Below are 23,619 nucleotides of genomic sequence, written 5' to 3'. Positions count from 1 at the left end.
GTTTCCCCGTAACAAAGCGCTCTGAAGCACCCTGTGATCCAGCATTGTGCATGCGGCGAGCCCCTTGCTGTGTCCCAAGCAGAAGTTGGTTAAAGCAATGATGTATGATTAATGCCAACATGAAATATGGGACAACAGTGGCTGCAAACCAACTGCAGTGCCTCTGCCATCCAAATCTTGCCGTATTGTTTCTCTCCTTGGCATTTGCAGTATCAATGCATTGGAATACACCAAAGCTGTAAATATACCCTGAAACCATTTCAAGATCTAATAATCACATTGGTTTTATTTCCCCCAATACATTCACTCCTTTATCTGCACACGAAAACCAAGCCATTGAGTGGCAGTAATAACCTCTCCAAAAGTGGACTTTGTTTTTTTTTTTTTATTTATGGAATTAGATTAGCAGCAAATGTTTATCCATTAGGCAGCCATCCATTGTTGGTAATGAACCGGAGGGGAAGTGCTGCTGAAATTTAGGGAAAGGCTGCTGGGAGCTCCTCTGTGGAGGCGCAGCGCTCCTTTTAGCCTCCCCCTCTTCCAAGAATTGTAAATTATCGAGCCTTGATACTGGCGGCTGAGATTTGACTGTTGGTTCGCTTGATGTTTCCAGGGCATTTGCAGATGCTTGAAATAATCTCTAATGTTTTTGCTCAATCTGCTCTGGAGATGGATGAAATAAATACTTTAAACTAATTAATGTAAGACCAGCTGTTACCAAGCCTTGGCTGGCATTAGTGAATATTGATGGGAGCAGTGGGTCTCCTCCAGTCTTGCCATGTTTGCGCATGATTTAGAGGACCATACAAACACATATTAATTCTGTATGAGAGGCCCGCTGTGGATTTGAATGCCAGATCTGATACAAAGATATTTTTTTCTTTTTCTGCTGGTGTTGTTCGTAATTAATAAATAAATGCAATTAACAAAATTGATTCATGACAACATGACAATACGACTGGAAGCAGTTTATTCTCCATCTCCAGCTGCTGAAGCTTGTGTGGAGAAACTGAGTGGCTGCTCACCGTGACAATGTGGAGATAGTGTCATCACTGGACTGTGTGGAGGGAAATGATTCTGTGGTTATGGTAGTGTGAGGTTTTGTGTGTGTGTGGTGTGTGTGGTGTGTATATGAGAGAGAGAGAGAGAGAGAGAAAGAGACAGAAAGAAAAAGATAGATGTAGAGTTATGATGGCATGTGCAGCAGATGGCAGAGGTCTGCCCTCACGAGCGTGATGAATGGCGGATGATGTCATCAGGGCTCTGACATGCTGCAATTGCTCCTCAGAGGAAGCAAAGCCTCGCTCTGAGCCCTGGATCTGATCTCTGCTTTACATTTCAGACACAAAGGACATCTGCTCAGTGTCCACCCTCAGATTTATGCTCTTTAAGACGCTGCCTCCACCCACAGCACAGCCTAAAGAGGGCTGATGGATCTTTTCTGCTATAAGAAAAATATGTTCACTATATCTCATGAAGTGGCTGTCTCTCAGTGGGATTAGGAGTTTTTTTATACAGTTCTTGGAGCTAAAAAGTTATTTTGGAAGATTCCTTGTTAAAAAGGTGCCATTACTGTATATATTTAAAAATAACACAGTAATAGGAAGGTATTTTTTTACAATCAACTTTACTGTAAATTTCTTGTGTTCATTTCTTAATTCTACTCTACACACTGCTGAACCCATTTTATGCAATTTGTTGGAATATGTAACAGGCCTAAAATAGTTTAGAGAAGACCATTACATTAACTAAATCTCTAAAGAGTTTGTCATGATCCAGTAATTGATTCTATTTCTAAAATTGCATGTGATGACCATTTTAGTTTGTACTTGCTTTAATAGGTCTAGCTCATGCTCAGCCCCAATAGATTCTCCTTTTCCTTTTTTAAGTGCTAATCTGTGTTTAGGTCTGTCAGGCGCTTTTCCGTTGGGAATTAGTGGCCACCTTTTTTACTCAGCACTTCTCAGCCCCTTGTGTTCATGCCACCCATTGGGAGACCTAGAGAATGACTACTGCAATGTTTTCCTCCTCTGTTAAAACCTATTTTGAGTTACCCTTGATTTTAGTCTGATAACTTCTACCTCTGTCCTATTGATTTTTATCTTCGGCCTCTTTTTTCAAAGATTAGAATCCATTTGTCCAAACTTGCAGTGCTCCTTGTGCCAGAGGAACTGCTCTGGTGTTGAAAGGCACTAAATGAAGGTTCACCTCCTTGTGCCATATGGTCTTTGTTGGAGAGCCAGGGCTTTTAGTAATCAAGGCCTGCCATATGCATCTGATTGAGTGTGGCCTCTTCATATCAGAGAGTTAGAGTGCCATATGGACCGGGCAGCCCAGATCTCCTATCATATTTATGCTCGCGACGACACAGCAAATGACCACCAGCGTAACAGTACAAGAGTAGAACCACTCATGATGCACAGGAATCTCATTACATTCATGTGAATGGAAGCTCTTGAGCATCGCTAGCAGCCACATATACAGTAGCATCAATAACAGCATTGCTTCACATGACAGTTCCAGAATGGGTTATCAATCATTTCCAGCTGATCGGGCTTGCTTGTATAGATGTTAATGTGATTTTTGCACAAACAAAATCTAAGTATAAACACCAATTGTGGAAAAAAAGAATGATTTATTCCATGCTACAGTTTTGCAATTGATGTCTAATGTGTTTGTTGAATACAGTTGTGCTGAGTGTGTATTTCTCTGGCTTTGCCACCAGAAGAAGCCCCTATGTGTACTCCAACAGCGAGGGACAGCTATGAGAGGTTGTCGTTGGCAGGTCAGGCTTTACCACCAGGGTTCCCGTCTCCTTTCCTGTTTCCTGACGGGCTATCATCAATAGAGACCCTACTGACCAACATTCAGGTAAGCATCAACTGATCTTCACCAAATAATCCCATGGATAATTGCAGGTTCTCAGATATCCATTTGCTCAGTGGATCTTAAAGATCTTACCTGTAAGAATATCAAGCCTAATTCTGTCACTTCAGGTGTTATAACAGAACAAACTTGACTAATTTGCTGGTGTGATACAGCCTGACCCGAACTGGCCCCGAAGTGAATTCTTTTCCTATAATATCATGTCCTGTGGTGTGTTATTCCTCTTATACCACAGCGACTTGCCAACAATCACAGCCACTTATAGTTGTATCTTATTAATATTATGGGAAGTCTACTAGACAAGTAACTTCCTGTTATCACTTATTATAGCAACTACAAACAGCCGTCCCTTTGCCAGCTTCTCTTTTTTCCTCTCTCTTGAAGTTAATAGGACAAAAAAAAAACACAGCTTGTCATGTTACTGAAAAACCAGAAAGCACAAACTCCTCACTAAATCTAGATAATAGTCCATATGTGCAGTGCTAGTTTTTTCTGTCTCCTATCTTACCAGTGTCCATTAGTCAGACACACTAATAGGCAGCCAGAGGTGTGTGTGTGTGTGTGTGTAGATATATATATATATGCAGTGCACTTCAAGACCATTACACGAAATGGACATTATAACCTCAAAGTGATTGTGCCGTTGACCTAATCAGGAATATCATTATTGAACACTGCTACTTAGGTTGCACCAGATATAGTACTGACTCTACAGTACCTATGATGGCTTCATCCAGTGCTCTGTTTTTATAGTTTCCATAAATGGACAGTGTTATGTTGTGCTGTAGAATTTTGTTCAACATTGTTGTTTCCATGCAGACCAGAGTGAGTCAGAAAGATGAATGTCGTTGATTAGCATGGCCTGTGAGACTAATGATGTGAATACAGTATAGGGAGTGCCTCTGTGCTCACTGTTCTTGTGATAGGGACATCAGAGCCATGCTGCTCCTTCTGGCCACACTGATAATTAGCCTGAATGCACAGACTCCTCACAGCCACACAAGTTTAGTTAGTCATCTTTAATCATGATTGTGGGGTAACGTTTTGATTGAGCACTCACATATTCAAATCAACAAAAGCAATCCAGGCAGAAAATTGAGATAAAGGAACTTAGTCTAAATTGGGGTCATAACAAGGAACAATTAGTATGATATAGCCCATTGCATCTGCCTTAATTGCATGTGTGTGGGAAATAATTGTTTGGAAATGGTCACAGCACCATCAAAACTGCAAATGCACAATGAACTGTATAAATGCCGCTGAGAAACTTGGAGTATTGCAAATATTTACAACAGTTTTAACTGAAACGTTCTAGCTACAGGTGGATGCCATGTACAGTATAATTTCATGTTGCAAAATGCTTCTCTATATCTAAGCTTTGGTCCGAACAAATTATAAAAAGCCTGATGCCTTTCTTTCAATTGCATTTCAACAGCTGATTGAAGGTTACTGCATGATTTACTGTTATAAACTCACTGAGCACTTTATTAGGAACACTATATTAATACTGGGTAGTGCCTCCCTTTGCTCTCAAAACAGCCTCAGTTCTTTGTTGCATGGATTCCACAAGATGTTGGAAACATTCCTTTGAGATTCTGGTCCATGTTGACATGATTGCATCACACAATTCCTGCAGATTTTTCAGGTGCACTTTCATGCTGCAAATCTCCCATTCTACCACACCATGAAATTTTTGCTTTGAGACATGGTACATTATCTTGCTGGAATTAGCCATTAGAAGATGGGTAAATTGTGGCCATGAAGGCATGCACATGGTCAGCAACAATACTCAAATAGGATGTGGCATTCAAGCGATGATTGTTTGATATTTACGGATGCACTGTGTGCCAAGAAAACATTCCCCACATCATTACACCACCTCCACCAGCCTGGACTGTTGACACAAGGTAGGGTCCATGGATTCATGCAGTCGGCACCAAATTCTGACCCTACCATCTGTGTGCCTGAGCACAAATTGAGATTCATCAGCCCAGGCTACGTTTTTCTAGTCTTCAGCTGTCCAGTTTTGGTGAGCCTGTGTGCACTGCAGCCTCAGCTTTCAGTTCTTGGCTGACAGAAGTGGAACCCGACGTGGACTGCTATTGTAGCCCATCCGCCTCAAGGTTCACCACAATTGTACAGAGTGGTTATCTGAGTTACTGTAGCCTTTCTGTCAGCTCAAACCAGTTTGGCCATTTTTTGTTGACCTCTCTCTTCAACAAGGCATTTCCCTCCACAGAACTGCTGCTCAACAACAATCATGCCATGGTCAAAATCACTGAGATCATATTTCTTCTCCATTCTGATAGTTAATGTGAACATTACCCAAAGCTGCTGGCTCGTACCTGCATGATTTTATGCATTGTACTGCTGCCACACAATTGGCTGATTAGATAAATGCATGAATGAGTAGGTGTAAAGGTATTCCTAATAATGTGCTCAGTGAGTGTATATTATCAATTATAATTGATGATACATTAATATGTACAGTATATCTTGCATAAGATCAGCTGATTGTGTTTATTAGTCAGTGTGTATGAATTGTAAAGTATGTTCTTGGTGCTGTGGTAGGGTCTGCTGAAGGTGGCAATCGACAACGCTCGTGCTCAAGAGAAGCAAGTGCAACTGGAGAAAACTGAGCTGAAGATGGAGTTGTTTAGGGAGAGGGAACTTCGAGAGACTTTGGAGAAGCAGCTGGCCATGGAACAGAAGAACAGAGGTACACACATTCACATTAACACGCACACAAACAAATGCATGCATAAGACAGGTGTCTTTCTGTAACAGTTTAGTGCTCCAAATATCTGTATCTGTTTTGAGATTTAAACCTGATGTGGGTGTGGCCTAAACTGGAAGGGTGTTTTTTTTTTTTTTTTTTAATTATTAAATATGAACCTTATATGAAGCTCTCTTGCGCAGTTATTATTTATGTTTGTACCTGCTTCCAGTATTTTCTAATGATGTTAATTGGTTTACTACAACATAAACAAACTAGTAGCCTAAGTTACTAAGGATGGATGATTGAACGTAGTCTTTGTTTGTCCCACAAGCTTCATATCTGACCACTCAGTCGCACCTGCAGGAAAATGAGAACCCTGAGCGACTTTTTTGTGTTGTGTCCTACTGAATCCCAGTCCTGATGCCCATCTCTAGTCTCAACCAGACGTCTTTCATATAGCATGCATAATTTTTAAGACATCCTGCAATATTCTGTCCCATAATCACTGGGCTTTGCATTAGAGTTAGTTACATTGTGCTTTACTATGACCATTATTCATTATCATTTATTAAGAAACAAATATCAGGAGAGTATCAGAAGTGAGACTGACAATTCCATAACACCATCCAAATCATGTTCTTATTAGTCTTACAGTATATCTGATCAACAGTTCTCTTGCATGTTTGTGAGCACATTTGATATTAATGTAATTATAAATAAATATGTGGAAAGTGGTTTGTGTGGTAAATGTTTCTAAATGTAGCACATCATTTCTCAAGGGAGAATGATGACATTGTTCATGGTTCAGTTAATAAATTACAGCCATCCTTGATAAAAAAAAGAAGAATGCTCTTTACATTCTACATTGCCTCAAGATATATCCTCTGCTTTACCCTCTATCTCTGTAGTAACACATCCAATTAAAAGTATACATTGTGATCTTCGTAGTCTTTTGTACACAAAAATGCCACTGAGTGCAGCTTAATCCTCATGTTCTGTGCGTTCACTTACCATAATGAATCACGTGGAATTTAATAAGGCAGTTTCTCATAAGTATCTTAGTAATTGTGCTGAAGCCCAGCAGCCGTCTGCTATTTTATAATGTCAGAGACTGCTTTTCCTTCTTTTTGAGAAAGTTTCGCTGAACTTCATCTCATTGGCATTCTAACCTAGGTTAATCCAGGTTATCGCTGGCTCAATTATGTCGCTAATGACACAGTCCGTTTTCACTCAACGAGAACATGTCCCCCTTCCTTAACGTTAGTATGAACAATACAGCCACGAATCCTGAGTTGTGCACCATTTGTTGTACCACTGTGGCTGCACAGTCACACTCTATATGTGTATACGTGTGTATGTGTGTTATCTTTAGCAATCATTCAGAAGCGCTTGAAGAAGGAGAAGAAGGCTAAGAGGAAACTGCAGGAGGCGCTGGAGTACGAGTGTAAACGGCGGGAACAGGCAGAGCAGTCTCTCAAACAGAGCTCACCTACAGAGAGTCTCCGATCCCTGAATGGTGAGGCCTGACACTACATTCCAGTGCCATCTGAACGGCTAGTGCTTCATTCTGGCATTCACTGCTAATGACCCACTGGGTTGAAGCTAGCAAGAAATATGTATATTAGTGAAAGGCTGTGTAATGAAGTGTAATAAGTGTGACAGGTATAATGACAACTCAATTTAGCCTATTATCCTAGTTTGGTGTGACATTTGCTTTGAGAAGGAAGCTGCTAACTGTAAATTTGTTCTTTTTTGAGATCCTTGTAAAGATCTATTCATAAAAATTGTGTTAAAAAAAGTGTTACATTATGTAATGAGAGGTTTAACAACTAAAAGCTCTGGTTGAAATTATATGAAATTATACAAAAAGGTTAAATGTACTGAAGAATTGTAGGAATAAAAGCTCTAACCCTAACTATTCTATTTTTTTATTATTCTGGCTCATTCCATAAATGTTATGGCTCATTCATGCAAATATGCAGTTTGCAATTTGAAATCCTAAAGTTCCCAGATGTCATCATCATCCTGAAAGAAATATCTGTAGCACAATATTTTATCTAACTTCATCAACCTGACTGAATGATAGAGGGACTTCAAAACAAACACTTTCTCGGCCGTATAATCGCTTGACACATTTGTCCCAAATCTGGTTTGTTCTGACGTGATTGAGTGCTTGCTGTCAGAATCCCATGTGAGGATTGATTTTGACTTGTACTTGAGACGTGCTCTTGAAAGCATTACGGCTGTGTCCTCGACTCCAATATAGCTCAGTAAAGAGGCCACGATTTATGCACCATAAAAGACTCCTGATGTATCACAAAAGCATCACGTTTGAGGTCTTGGCCGAAGAATGAGGCGCAGGTTTGGTTTAACATGTGCAAAAAACCTGGCGTCCTGGTTTGTATTCACAACATCCCTCACCTAGTCAATAGTTTAAACTCTTATTGTGCCACACTGCCTATATACCCTCCATCCATCATGAGAAACGATGTTCAAAAAAGTTTCCTAATTAAGTGCAGATGTCATGGATGTTTAATCGTCATTATCCTTTCATTTTGCCAGACTCGTTGACCCAGGAGATAGAGACTGACCGCAGCAGTGGCAGAACAGATGCTGAAAGGACAATACAAGGTACATGTTTTTGAGGAGACTATAAATCTCTCTCTATGAGCCTTAGTTTCAGCCTGCTGTTCAAGCATGCAGCCTACCATCTGGGCCACAGCTCTCACAGTTCAAGAGGAAGGTCAAGATCACTGGGATTCGTCAAGAGAACACTTTGTTTAAAAAAAAAGGAAAATCAGTTTATCTAACAAATGCGTGTATGATAATAATTCATTGGGCTGTTCAAAACAATTACCAGTGACACATTTACGTCAATTTTTGTGGAAGCATGTATGCAATTATTTCCTTACAAACATAAGCAATTGGGAATTTAGTGCATTCTAAAATAAATGTGACTTCAAAGTATAGAAGGGAAATTAGTTTAAGGTTTAATAAAACTACACAGTTTCACTTTTAGTGATGAGAAATAGATTATCTTTTTGTTAATTCATCTTTAGTAACTTAGTCACTGGCTACCATGCATATACACACTCACACTCACACTCATTCTCACACTCACACTCATTCTCACACTCACACTCACACTCATTCACAGCAAGGAGCGATTGAGAGTAACCAGTCCACCTCCTGGAATGTTTTTGGCAGATGGGAATCATACTTTTTAGTTGATTTTTGTCATAGTGGGCCTCCTTTATCAATTTTTTTGTAAAGCTGTATGTAAATTTTTTTATAGGCCAAACGAAGCAAAAAAATCCTGCCAGATTTACAAAAGTATCAGTAAAGCTGATTTTCTTCGTACTCACGTGTGTATGTTTGTAAATTACCAAGCATGTTTATGGCACAGTTGATTTACATTTAGTGACTCCCAAAGAACACCATAAAAGGCAAAGCTCACAGAGAACCGAAAAGGACAAAATGACAACTAAACAGTGAAAGAGCACCTGCTAAGCATGGCATGCGCTAAATCTTCCGGTAATGAAACCCAGCCATCGCAGCGCATCAGCTACCATAGACACAGACTTGCTCTTCCTCCTTTTATAGGGTGCCAGTTCCTAATTAAATGGCTGATATTATTTGCCTTAATTTATGGATTTGTTTTGGATTGTTTTCTTTCATGTCATTAATATGAAATGACTGAGTTTAACAAAATGTTAAACAAAAAGTTGTGCATACAATTGAAATAATGTAATCTATATATAAAATTGCAGTAATTCATGTCAAAACAAAAACAACCTCTAACGAGAGCACAAAATAACAATAGCTGCAATAATCCTGGTTTTAAAAAAGAAGTAAATAAATGGATAAACAAAGCATGCAAGCAGGAAGTACCTGAATGTCGTTGAGATGACAGGGAGTAACAGTGTGAGAAGTGTTTGTAGCATTTACAGTGTAATAATTACCCATATCAGCTAAATAGAAGAGAAAGACAACAGAAAAAAAAATCAACTGAATACTAGTGTCTATTCTCTACACACTGGTTTGGAATTTTAGCCTGATTTCATTTTAGACCTCAGAAATGTGTAAGGTGTAACTGAGTTGTTATCAATACACTCCCAAAACCTCTGATCCTTGTGTCAGATGTCCATATTGCTTTTGATTTGCACTGCAGTAATAAGGTATATCTTTAATCTTTAATCTTGTAGCGGAAGGTATGTCAGTAGAAATGTCTGGAACCTAGTGGGTTGGGCCCCTTCTGTTCCAAAGGTAGCCAGATAAGACTGTAAGTCTTGTGAACACTATATTTTGAGTTTTTATGATCAGCAGCTTACAGCTCATCAGACCTATCTAAGTCGAAACTAAACTCGTTCTTCCATGAACATGTGTAAGATTCAGACGTAAATTCATTTAGCAGAACAGTGTGTCAGAGAAAATGGAGATTGATGCTTCGGTGTAACTAATGACTACCAGATGACATTTCTTCTAAAGAGGCATGGCAGACTCTTCTAGGCTGCATTATAGGCACACTTTATGAGAAGGATCAAAGTTATCCTCTGGGTGAATACAGCTTTCCTTTAAATGGCATTTTCATTTCTTGTAATTGAGAATCATAAACATTACTTACAAACCCTGAAGATTTTACTAAAATGTTAAGAAAGCACACGGAGTCCAGGTAAATTACACTTATTCTTTATTTATTTATTCATTTTATTTTAGCTTTTTTCCCAGAAATGCGAACATCCATTGTTTATCAGAAACATTTGTGGTTTTCGGGCTCTTGCTACAGCGATACAGGAAACACCTGAAAACGTTCTTAAATAAAGCAGCAGTCAGACCAAGCGTGAACTGAACATGAATAAAATTTGCCCAGAGGAAATAAGAAATGTCCCCACTTCACTGAAGGGCAAAGGATGCAGGATGTAAAAAAAAAAAAAAAAAAACACATTTGCTTCTGATAGCGGTTACATTCACATTGTGCCAACTTTATATAGGTGAACGTTGACCTGTAAATTCTCGATTCTTCTTTTGTGAGCCAATAGAAAACAAGAAGGCAGAAAAATAATGGAGGAGCTGTTAATTAGCAGTCGCACCAGACTTTTGCCTTGCTATTTTTCACTGTTGCTCCCCCCTCAACCATATTTTTTAACATCACAATATCACACCTGCCAGAACTAATATGTAGTGTTGATGCATGCAAAGCGATGGTATAACGTAATCGGTTAATCTATGTGCTGCTACAAAAAAAAAAAAAAAATCTGGATCTGGAATCTGGATCTGAATGGGAGAAATATGAAATATGTTACCACTGTATCCAAAACAGTTTAATGCATGTTAAATTTCTGAATCCGTACATTGAACAGTCAATAATAAATGCGTAAGGTAGGACGAGGATCAGGTTTTGTGGTAAACGTCTGTTTTTTCTATCTGCTTGCTAAGATTTTCTTGTTAGCATTGTTGGCACCTCTGCCTTTCCAATGTGACAACAGTTTGTTTTGCCAGTCTACTACTGTACACAGTAATTGTGGGTGGGAAAAAAAACAAAAAAAATATTCTGATAATTAAAATCAGTTATATACTAATTAAGTAAAATAGCATACATCTAATTCTAAATACCGAATGGTAAGAGGATGTCGAATAAACCACAAAAACGACTGTCTTTTTGTGGTGTTTTGTGTTGTACACAGTGCACAGTATGGATGTGTACTTTACCTCAAGTCGTACATGCCTAAGCATTTAAACTCAAATAAGTGCACCCAGCAGCGCCATGAGAACACCACCCTTATCACTGTGCCTGGTCTCAATTTCCCTTTGAAAATAGTCCGTGGAAATTGCTATGAAATGTGGGAAATGGCATTTTAATACCCAGTCACGAGTAAAAGCCCCATAACCCAGTTTGATTAGCCTACTTAAAAGATATTTTTGTGAAGGAAGGATTCAATGAAAGGAATCTTTTAACCCCACTAAATCAAAGCTCACTGCACTGATAACTGGGACCTGAATAAATTTGTTCTAGAACTTCAAGTCATGCACATTATCATAACACAGTTTTATGTTCAGGATTCATCATATTTATGCATTAATTGTTATATTTAGAAGGTGTCACTTTAAAGTCGCATAATAAAATCCAAGGATGGTGTGTATAACAGAATAACATTTGCTTAATTGGCTTCTTTGCCACCGCAATCTATAAAATTGACACACACTAGTAAAAACTTGGGTAGATCCTGACTTATCGTTCAGTTAGAATGTAAAGTTCCTACTGCCTGAAGAATCAACATTGATGAACATATGCATGTGCCTGGGATGTGTTTCATTTCTTCCATATAGTCTGCAGACTATGCTGCATAATTACTCTCAAAAAGATATATATATATATATATATATATATATATATATATATATATATATATATATATATATAGTGATGAATTGCAAAGTTTAAGAGAGAAAAAAAATCTAACCCCTGTATAACAAAGCCCAACAAAATGTGTCCCATAATTTCACCTCTTCTCTGTTCAAAAAAAAAAATAATAATAATGAGGGCATAATTTCAGAGAACTAATTATTTCTATTTGTCTTTTGTCACACTCTGTAATTCTGCTACATTAACGCGGTCTGTGTTTATTAATTGCTTTTCCAGCATTTTGAATCCATTCCAAGAATAAGCTTGCCTGTTTTCCTTGGCCTTGTGCTTCTGGGAGAGCATCTTGCCACTAATTCCTAGCGATAACGCACGTAATATCTACTCAGTATCTCTCCCGATTCTCGCTTCCTGCCTCTTGATGTGTGCTGCAAGTTTACACGACCCTGTGAGGAGAGATAAAGTTCTTTGTTGCAAGATTAAACATCAAAACAGTTAAAGTGAAATTAAAATTAAATGAATGAGTGTCACTGAAGCAAAAAAGGCCATAATTAATGGTTCCCTTAATTGTCTTCATAAAATATTTGCATGGGCATAATTTGCATAATTTACATGTATTAATTAATCTTTCAAAGGCATTTTATGCTGAGAGAAGCCAAAAATTTCCTTTGTTTTATTTAGCATCTGATGAAATATTTATCCTCTTTAATGAACTTTTCGTCTTGATTTGAATATAAAAATGCCAAAGTTTTAGCATATTTTAATGAGGAGTTTCTTTTATAAAACAACATTCCAGCCATATGATTTTGTCCACTCAAGAATCAGACAGAATTTTTTTTTTTATTTCTGTGGTATGCATCATAGCTTACCTTCACACTACTGAACCTAGACTTAATATGTTAACTGATAAATTTGCAATTAGATCCTGTGAAAAATCTGCTCCCAGGCAAATATATTTCTTCAAAATAGCATTTCTTTGTGGGTTCATTTTTTTCATTCTTGTTTCCCGACGTAATAGTACTTCGCATAATATCATTATGGGTTTTCTTTAGCTTTATTAGTTATAAGCCACATTCGTACATTAAAGCATGAAATGAACAAGAGGTTTTGTATTAATAGTCTACACATTCTGTTAAACACTTCCTGCTGCATGTACGAGATATGCATCTAAACGTATCAAAATTTGAAATGAAATGAAATCCTCAGTGTGAACTTCACATTAGAATTACAACCTAACTTTATTTATTTTCAATTTTTACTCTTCATCTAATACTCACACTTGTCACACTTGCATATGCTGGGAATTGAATTGGATTCCTTACTTTTCAAGCGCAAACAGCAGTTCCTTCTTTTATATTTTCTATATTTATTTTCTTTTATTGTATCTTATTTTTTTATGCATGCAGCAGATATATTTCTCCTCTCTACTTCCAGCCACATTTTGGATATATTTAATAAACTGTAGTCTAAAGCTTTAAGTCCAGAGTGAATAAATGCTAAACAGTTCCCATTTAGCTGCAGGTCCTACTCCCACACCACATGAGCAGGGCTGTAGCGTGCAGCACAATTCACACAGTAATGACTTTTACAGTGTTGGTTGAATGGTGAGGGTCAGAGTGCAGTACGTTAGAGACTCGGGTCTTCTTGCTGTAATTAGCCCTACTGTTTGTCTGTCTATGTATCGTGGCTTTGTTGTTGTTCACACAGTACACCACATAGCCAGGCCACAATTAATCAAAGTTCACAGGGTTTCCGAGCTTATATTAATCAACCTTTCTTGTAGCGGACACCAGATTATTAGCGAGAAGCAGAAAAGTCAAAATGTTGAGATGATTTATGAGCACATTGTTTACAGTCCAAAAACAGACGATTTTATTTGTGCAGAAGCACGGCACACATTCTGTATTATAACTTAGCACGTTTTGTATAAAATAGGTCACCCTGAGGATATTGCTGTGTAAAATTCCTATTCTTGTCCCATCATGGCAAATGTTGCATTCACTCTCGTGCTTTCTCACTCTGTCACCACTTTATGTATTTTGGGCGCTTTTCTCTTTCTAAACTGAATTATTTAGCTTACACTGCCAAAAAGAAGGAACGTTGCTCAAAGACAGAAATGGAGCGTCTCAGGAACACAGGAAATGTTCGAGTAATAAACGTCAAACAAGCTCCTGAGCCATGCCTAACAGATGCTTTCACCAACAGAGGCAGTGAGCGGCCGCTGTTCACTCAGGCATGTGCCCGCTGCGAATGTTCCCTGCAAATGGACAATGCTGATTAGATTGCAGGTGCCGAGAGATAGCAGCTAAGAAGAATGGCTGCCTTTTTCAATAAACGCCTTCTCCACCCAAGAAGTGTCATTTATAAAGCATTTTACATCATGAGTGCAATATAATGTTCACCCAGGCATGTTAGAAGAAACGTCTTAAACATATATGACAGTGTAGGAAAGTCTTAAAGCATGGAATACTCATTTTCGTCTTACAGACACTATTACATATGACAGAGTCGTACTGTAGCTCTGCAGGTTTTTATGGATATGCAGAAGATAGAATAAAGTTAAGTCATGACTTAATATGAGCATTTTATTTTTAGAATGAAATATGAGTTTTATTAGGTTTTATGATTATACAAATTGGCTATGCTAGAGTCTTAAGCCAGGTTGTCATGTGACCTGAGGCTCAAGTATTAACTAAATGTAAAACAAAATAAAGCATATCATATTAAATATGACACCAGGATTTCTTATAAGACTGTTTTTTCTCGCTTGATGATATAATATAGGTGCCTCTAGTCAAGCCATTGTTACACTTTAGGTAGCGTCATCTTTAGATGCTCCACCCACAGGACTCAGAGGGTCCACTATCTTTTGTACAATATCCTCGCTCCAAGCTGATTGAGGTTTGTGGTTGCAAAATATTTAGAGAAGCAGTGTGAAGAGACACTATGATAGATATGATAGATAGACATTATGATAGTGTAGTCACTGTCTGTCAGCTCCACATATTTGGTGATACAATATAATTAAGTTATAGTAGGGAAGGGTGATAGAATGATATGATTGATATTATAGTAAATTATGCACGGTACAATGCAGAGTATTATGAGTTTTGTCAGTACTTTTACAACTCTCAAGTGCATGCTTCATAACAAAAAATAGATTGAGTCCAGTTACAGTGATGCCACACTGTCACACTGGCAACACAAATACAACACACTGTGTCGGCTCTCTGATTTTTTTACTTGTTTTTTTGTTTATTTAATTTCTTTTTTTTTTTTTTTTTTTTTTATTAATTTGTTGGGGAACCAGAGAGTATCAGTTGTATGTGTTTGGTAAAATAGTGTGAAGTAGTGTGGTTTAGCAGAGAGGTGAAGTGAGAATAATGAAGTGACAGTAGACTGATAAACATTGCTTGTACTTAGTGTGTAACTTTACTGTTGTTAGTGAACACATTAACACTATGTGAGCTTGGGTTTTGCCATTATCCCTTTTCTGCCAATAGTCAGTTTTTTCTTAGTCTAATACATGTGTAGAATTTTTGTAGTTTGTAGCACTGTTTCTTTGCTAGTGTGCTGTGTATGTACCAACCTCACACCCAGCAAAACTAAATATCATGATACATATTGTGTATTGTCAAAAAGAATTTGTTTTGAGCGTGTGTCCCGCTGGCTAAATTACTCACTCACCTCTGTTCTCTTTCTTTATCTATATTTCTTTATCTGCAGATGGAAGACTATTTTTGAAAACCACCGTGATGTACTGATGGGATGAAGTGGCGGACTAAGGAAATCTTTCATATGAAGATTAGAGAGACGTCATATGAAGTGTGCCCTCTCCAAGGGGCTTTTTAGTTACAAAAACAGGTCAAGCTGATGACAGAGGCTTCATGGAAGTGACTGAGTTTGTCCCACAGCCTAAAGGAAGGCCGTGGCAGAACGTAGAATTAGGATTCTTCTTCTCCAGTATCAACAATATATCATGACTGATTAACAATGGGGTTAAACATGTCAGCTGTTCTGAAGGCGACAATTTGAGCACAGTAAAATGTACCGTGAGGTACACATGGTGATTATTTACAAAAAAAAATCCACAGCACTGAAGATTTTTATACTGTATTTAAAACCAGCGAGAAAGCTTTGAAAAGAAATTCAGATCCAGGGGTTTTTGTTTTGTATTGAAAAATGTTAAAACCTTAATGTCATATGTTAAAATTCCTAGCTTGGAGAAAAAAAAAGCCTCTGAAAATGTGAATTTGAATATATGTTGATCGGTAGTAATGACTAATCTTTGCTTTAAATGTTTTCTAAATTAGAAAAAAGAAAAATACAATCAAGTTTCATTTTTATCATTGTTGTACATACAAGAACAAGAACTAGGTTAACCTGCTCACTTTGTTATGTGTATATAAAGTAAAAAAAAAAAAGAAGGTATTGTGTATGCAGTAGATCTATTAGGAAAAACAATACCAACATTTATATTGAATTTATAGATTTGTTTCTGAGCCATTGTTCTTTCTGATAGCTGCCATTACGCTGAGGAAGCATGCAGGCATGTAAATGTTTGTCCTGAATTCCTGTTACTCAATAAATACTTAACTGTGCTGAAAAACTACACATATACGGCTGGTTTTCATACACACTAATACGTCTGATCAAAACAAAACAACAACTGCAAACCTTTAACTCTTTGTTAATGTCTAAAATGTCTCCTTATTAGGTGGATTTCCCAAATAACATGGAAATGTTGTCCAAATGCTGAGGGTTCAGTGCAGGACAAAAAAATAATTTCCAAATCTAAGGTGTCATTTGTAAGACATTTGTTTTCAATGAGTCTTTCTCTGAAAATATTTTTGGAACAGAAATAAATAATACTATATGTGACTGGTCATGACAGCAAAAGATAAAGTCACCCCAACATTAAAGAACGAAAAGACATTTTTACCGCAGACTACATGCTTTATAGCAAGTTTTTTTAAAGTCACAACCATGAACTGCTGTCCTGTCCAAGCACATACCGAGATTATATGTACTTTTCTTTCAAGTTTCAGAATATTCTGAGCTTTACACAACTCTCCATACTAAGATGGTCTTTTCTCTAATTTAATTTATAAATAATTCAAGTTTGCTGTACTTTTTGTTTATATATTGTCTTTCTATTTAGTAATACATCATTGAGGTGCATTCTTATTTAAAATATGATTATCATTTTTTGATCAAAACAAAACATGCATCTGAGGCTAACCTATACGTCAGAAACATTACAAATGATCCACAACCATACAACAGCCAGTAAACAATCCAAACATACAGCTGAGTAGTTTAAGGCGTTTCACAAGAACACAGAACTGGCGCTTTGGCAGCCCTGAGATTTTAACCTTCCAGTCACCAGCTGGACCATGACTGATGTTACTATATGAAGTGAAGCCATTCAGGGGATGATATTGTACATTTAATCGAAATGTTTCCTCAGAATGTTCTTATATTTAGTGCAGTTAGCATTCTGTGTCACAATTATGTGATCAGTCCAAATAATAGGCGGGTTCAGACTTTTCACTTTTGTATTAAAAGTTTTTAAAGTTTTAATCGGAGTTGTATTAACCTGTATTTCATAGAAAGTCTTGTAGGTCTTACACTGAGACAATTTTACATCAGTTTACCTCAAAACAAAAGATGTTTTCTCCCTACCGCATCTGTCCTTTATTCCTCTGAGACTGCCTGAGCAACTCCTACATTCTGTTTGCTGAAACCATGTATCCTCATGACTAGGTTCCATCATCCTTCTTGCTTGTCTTTCAAGTGTATGTGATGTTGATGCCAGTAATAAATGTATTTCAAAGTCAGCTGCCAATTGTAATCAGCAAGGGACTTGAAGACATATGAGACATGCTGAAGACGAAAGTGTTTGGTTGATGTGCTTAATTGATTTAATTAGCAGGTGAATTATAAATCATTCTCCTTCTTTAGGTAGACATGTATTATAGAAAAGTGAAGGAAGGTGACAATTCAGCTCATATGAAGTTGAAGAACTTTCCTCTGCGTTTTCTGTCAGTTCTAGTTTAAAGTAGAACCTTTAATGAGGTCAGAGCCACATGCAGAAACTGAAATGTGGTCCATACTGTTTGACACCATAATGTAGCATCAGACATTAGTTATGTTATATGTATGTGGAGATTAGGGGAGCAAATATGAATACGTTATTCAGAATGAACAGATAATGTGTTCTAAACAGATACAGGAGGGGGCACTATCATTTATTTGTTTTATAAAGCTTGCCAAAAAAGGTTCGCAGGGCGATTTTGTGCAAGTCAGAGGTTTTTACTTTAATGTGGGCACAAGTGAGCGGGATTAAAAAAGACAGTCCCATGCACATCATTAGTTGAGAACCAAATGATAAGAGTCAGAATTTTTTTTTTTTTCAGTGTTTAGGGCATAGTGCTAGGTTTCATGTTTATTTAAGACAAAAAACAAGCAAACAAACAAAACAAAACGATTATAGTATGCCTCGCACTTTTCTGTTTAGATCACATTATCTGCTTAACCTCTCGTTTAACAGCAGTGTTTCAATCCAAATCCAGATACAGATATGTGGAGCACTAACCAGCTACGGATAGGATAGTGGCATTGCAGGACACCACTTTCAGACCTGCAGTGTAAACAGTGACACTGTTTTAAATGAAAAAAAAGAAAAAAAAAGTGTCCCTGAATTGGTCTTTTAATGGTGGAACAGTTATTTCTATTTTTTTTTTCACATGACATTCCCAGTAATCATACATTACTTGTTAAATAGAATGTAACCATTTCATTAGAGGAAGTTTTGTCTTTTAATGTCTACAACCTGTAGCAAAACAAATGAGGATACAGTTTCCCTTGGGTTTATACTTCAGTAAACAAAACTTTTGAAGTAGTGATCATTGTCATTTTCACCTCTACCTCTAAAAAAATACACCATGGTAGTTGTTAATCATAGTAAAACTGTGTGATAATATAGTGACATTGTTGCTGTACAGTATATACAGTGTCTTTATGAATAGATCTTTCTGTGCTTCAGTTTTAACATCAGGAGTTAAAGCCTTCAATTTATTGTAATCCAATGTAAATGAATAATTATTTGTGTATGCTAATGGAAGGGTGTAAATTTTAGCATGCAGTGAAAAAAAAGTTGTGTATAATATTACATAAGCAGCCTGCGCATATTTTAATCTGAAGGGCAATCAAAATTGTTCATGGTTGAGTTGTAAAACACGTGTTATTGAACAATGACAATATCTAGTAGAATAAAACCATTCAAGCTTGGCATTGTGTGCATGCAGTAATACACCAGACAGTACTGAGAAATGATACCTTTCATTCTCTCTGCCTCAATAGGCACAATATTCCAAAGAAATAACTTCCTCTGAAAGCCAGCATTGTTATACCCACATCTGTGTCTGTTTTTTTTTTCTTTCTTTTTTTTTTTTTTTTCTAAATGCTGGCTTTTGATTTATATCAACACTGATACATAAAGCTCATTAAAACATCACAAGTAGAAGAAGAAGAAGCCTTTATTTGTCACATATACATTACAGCACAGTGAATTTTTTTTCTTCATGTAACCCAGCTTGTTAGGAAGCTGGGGTCAGAGTGAAAGGTCAGCCATGATACAGCACCCCTGGAGCAGAGACGGTTAAGGGCCTTGCTCGAGGGCCCAACAGTGGCAGCTTGTTGTTGTTTGTTTGTTTGTTTGAAATTTTACAAAAAGAAAATAAGAATCGACATTGTGTGTACAAACTTCTCTCGTAAGCAGTTTTGATGGAAATGTGTTGACACTGCAGTACCTTTTCCCCCATTTGCATACTTTTTAAAGCACGGCTGTAAAAGAGATGAATAATTGACTGATCGCTGCATAATTCAATACAGCATTGTATAAATTCAAGGTCTAGAATGTTTCAGGCTTTCTTTTTATCTTATTAAAAAATAAGGTTAAAGTTTCAATCAACCTTGAAAACACTACATATATAGTGGCAATCAATGGGTGACTGTAACTTCATATTGTCATATCTGGCCCTTCTCACGAGCATAAAAGGTTTCTATCTCAGGCATGTGAAACTTGAACTGTGAGGATTTTAGGCAATAACAAAGCACGAATGCTCTGTCCATCAAATTCTCATAGTTTCCGCCCTTCTTCCTCGGCGCGGTGTTAAGTGTGTGTGGAGTCGGGGTGGACTCAGTATTCATAACTCAAGTCTACATTTTTACGGACTGTGGGTTTCTACACTTTCTTTCCTCTTAGACAGAAACCACAGCACACTGTTCCATGTTCTGTTCTGCTCCAGCTGTGTAAATGGGGTTTGACCCTGAAGCTAAAATTTTAATGCCAATGCTCATGCTGTAATAAATTCATTTCCGTTCTGAATCATGATTATAAGGCACAAACAGAAAAATATCCAGTGTACATTAGTCACAGTGTGTGTAGTGCAAGTTCAGGGGAGTGTGTGCCTGGCTGCTCTTGGACCTTATAAAGACAATTATTTCACACAAGTGTTATATTTCCAGTCTTGAATTGAGTCTGCTCTGTCTGCCTCTGTTTTCAAGTGGGTACAGATGAATGTCTAAAACTTCTGATGTTCAGTGAGACCTTCAGCCAACATCTCAGGCAGGAACAAAAAAAGAACATAAGTGATCTCCAAGTCTCTGTCAGACTGTAAGTACTAGCTTTCTAGTACCGTCAGCTAAAAAGGAGGTCTTACAGATGATCATTACTCTGAAGAAAAACATAATAAATTTTTGAGTAAGGAATAAAACACAACAGGGCATTCTGCTATAGGAAAATAAATAACGCAGCCCTATAAACCCCAAAGCTGATTGTTTTACAATAACAAGCATGTCCCAAAATGTTTTATTCCTCTTATCTTATAACAATTTGCCAACAATTTCAATGGATTATTTATTAAAGAATGACATTTTAATGTGTTTATAGTTATATTTAATGTTGTGGAACATCCATGCGACAAGTTATTTCCTGTTATCAGTTATATTATAACAGCTATATTTCCTTCTATGTTTCACTTTATTAAAACGTTTTTAAAAATGCAGATTGTCATGTTACTGACAAACTACAAAAGTCATCCATCATCACGACTTTCCTGTTTTGAAAAACATACAATTACGGCTTTAACTCTGACTGTTACGAAAGTACTGACACTGGAAACTCCTTCCAAAACTTCAAAAATAAAACATCTCTTTATAGAAAACTTCACCATATCGACAATTACACGCAATTTAAAAAAAAAAAATCTGTTTATTTGGAGAGTCTGCCATACAAGTCCCTGTGCAAGTTACCGTAGAAACAATAACATATTAGAATGAGTGCATTTATATAAAACTGTGTGCCATGTGCCAAAATTGCCATGCTCTAATAAAAAAATGTATCAACACCGCCAGACCAATCAGAATTGAGAATTTCCAGTATTGTAGTACAATCTTTTATAATGCAATACTTTACAGAAACAGGGATTCAGTGTTACTGAAACAACAGGAAGTGCTTGGTTTAATATTCTCTACATGGACTACTACTACAACTACTACCTTACCCTACTACATCTACTACCCTTTTTCATCTGATCATCCCCCATATGAGCCACTGTTAATGTTATTAGTTGGCGCTTTGTGAATTACACTTAATGGTTCAGCCTTGTTTGACATTCACCATACTATTAAACTGAATAACATGCAAAACTATCAAAGACTTTCCAAATGTCTGACTTTCTGTTCCTCATCTGAACATCTTAGTGTCGGCGAGGAAGGAAATCGGTATGGCTTGATTGAACACAAGATAGACTTAATGTCATCTAATCAGAAAGACCATTATGTATTAGTGAGAGCACCAAACAGAATTATCTGACAAGGGGCAGGCCACATTATCTAAATTAACATTTTGCAAGCATGAACATGCCAGGCCGCAGTGGAAAATGAAAGGCTACAGGAGTGCGGCCTGCATTTAGACATTCGGGCAGTAATTATTAATTTATGCTTGTCTGTGGTCTTAATGAAAATGAAAGCCAGGAGAAGAGAACAGGGAGGGATAATGTGCCGTGAAATTGAGTTTCATTTGTTCAGGGGCCACCTTTTAACTTTTCCTTTCTTCCCAGGAAATGAAACCAACCAGAGTTCTTGCGTGTTTTTCTTCCCAGCCCTCCACCCCCCCCCCACCCCTTGTCATCTGGCCCAGACTCAGACAATCTTGACCTTTGCAGTATCTGTAAATATCCTGTCTCCCGCCATAATCTACTTTATAGAGCCTGAGTTCAATGATTACTATTGCTTCTTCAATAACCACTGAACATGTGAGCCTTTTGTGTTCTATTTAATGATGACACAGAGAACCGGGCCAGTTAAAGATTGGAGAATGTTGAGAACTGCACTAAAGTAGGGTGCAACAAGGATGTAATCACACATTGTACAAATATAATAGGTCATTTAGATGTTGAAACTGGATACAATTTGATCCCCAAATTACATAAAATACTCATCTATTAGAATAAATTCTAAGTAATTTTAATTCTAAGTAATATTCTATACTCATCACCATCGTCTTGTCATGCAAGTTGTCACTGAGTCATTTCTTAGAAACAAACCTCTTCACGGGGAAGAAGTGAGAGTGCAGAACGTGAATATGACAATGTAGCATTGGGTTTTTCTTCATTTCATGACTCTGTCAGAAGGAAAGGTTAGATAGAAACTGTGCAAGGAAAACACACACTCTCTCACCCGCATACACACACGCACACGTGTACATTCACATACACACAAGCTATTAACCTTCCTCCAGCTCATCAACTTTATTTTGCAATCTTCCTTCAGAACCATTAGAATACCCTGAAGAAATGACTTTCCAATTAAAGGGGATCCAGCAGAAGAACGCCTTTTTATCTCCAACTCCTGGTGTTCTTTATTCCAATCACTGAAATTGGAATTGATTTTTCAATTTAGCCACTGACTGCTATGGACACCCCAAATAGGGGGCCCAAATAGAGTTGCATTTTGAAATATTTGTCATGGTGATGTGTCCCTCATAAATTCACAATGGCCACGCACACCTTAATGTGTGTTCCAGGATGCCAGAACAGACAATAGATTTTAGCCCAGTATGGTGAAAGAAATTTGAATTGTTGTGTTTTTCTCCCTGTAGGGTATAGTGGGCTTTACTTAGCCTCAGCTAGTGTGAAATTATGAAGTGTTGTTCAATTATGAAAATAACACACACACAAACATGCACACACAAATTATACATACATATATATATATATATATATATATATATATATATATATATATATATATATATATATATATATACACACACACACACACATACACACAGAGAGAGCTGTGCAAAAGTCTTAGGCACCCTTTTTTTAATCCAAACTTTTTTATTTTATGACTTCTACAAAAGCATTTTAGATTTCCAAACATTAGTTTTCCAGCACAAAATTAAATGTTACAGAAAAATGTTTATATGTCAGTAAAGAAAACAGCATATTACATAAGAGACCACTTTTCAGACAAAAACATAATGAAGGCTGCTGAGATTTGATTGCAAAATTAAGAAGCAATTTGCAACAGTCAAAGTCTCCAGAAACTTTAACATTCAAAGGAATCAAAGAGAAAAGCTATC

The 23,619-nt window shown here is 37.2% G+C and overlaps 1 protein-coding gene across 2 annotated transcripts in view; it reads left to right on the top strand.

Annotated features, from left to right (window-relative positions):
- Window positions 1–16,578, top strand: part of dachd (dachshund d) — a 107,651-nt gene extending 91,073 nt beyond the window's left edge. Inside the window, exons 7-11 of one of the 2 annotated variants that reach the window (XM_026912437.3) lie at window positions 2,729–2,871; window positions 5,458–5,605; window positions 6,978–7,121; window positions 8,168–8,236; window positions 15,693–16,578. In XM_026912437.3, coding sequence (XP_026768238.1) covers window positions 2,729–2,871; window positions 5,458–5,605; window positions 6,978–7,121; window positions 8,168–8,236; window positions 15,693–15,730 — 542 coding nt within the window. In that variant the 3' untranslated portion in view covers window positions 15,731–16,578. Of the gene's footprint in view, window positions 1–2,725; window positions 2,872–5,457; window positions 5,606–6,977; window positions 7,122–8,167; window positions 8,237–15,692 lie in introns of both variants that reach the window. The other variant, XM_026912436.3, reaches the window with a different exon arrangement.
- The last annotated feature ends 7,041 nt before the right edge of the window (window positions 16,579–23,619 follow it).

Source organism: Pangasianodon hypophthalmus, chromosome 5 (assembly GCF_027358585.1).
Source record: "Pangasianodon hypophthalmus isolate fPanHyp1 chromosome 5, fPanHyp1.pri, whole genome shotgun sequence".
Taxonomy (NCBI): Eukaryota; Metazoa; Chordata; class Actinopteri; order Siluriformes; family Pangasiidae; genus Pangasianodon; species Pangasianodon hypophthalmus.
This window is presented reverse-complemented; position numbering and strand designations above follow the sequence as displayed.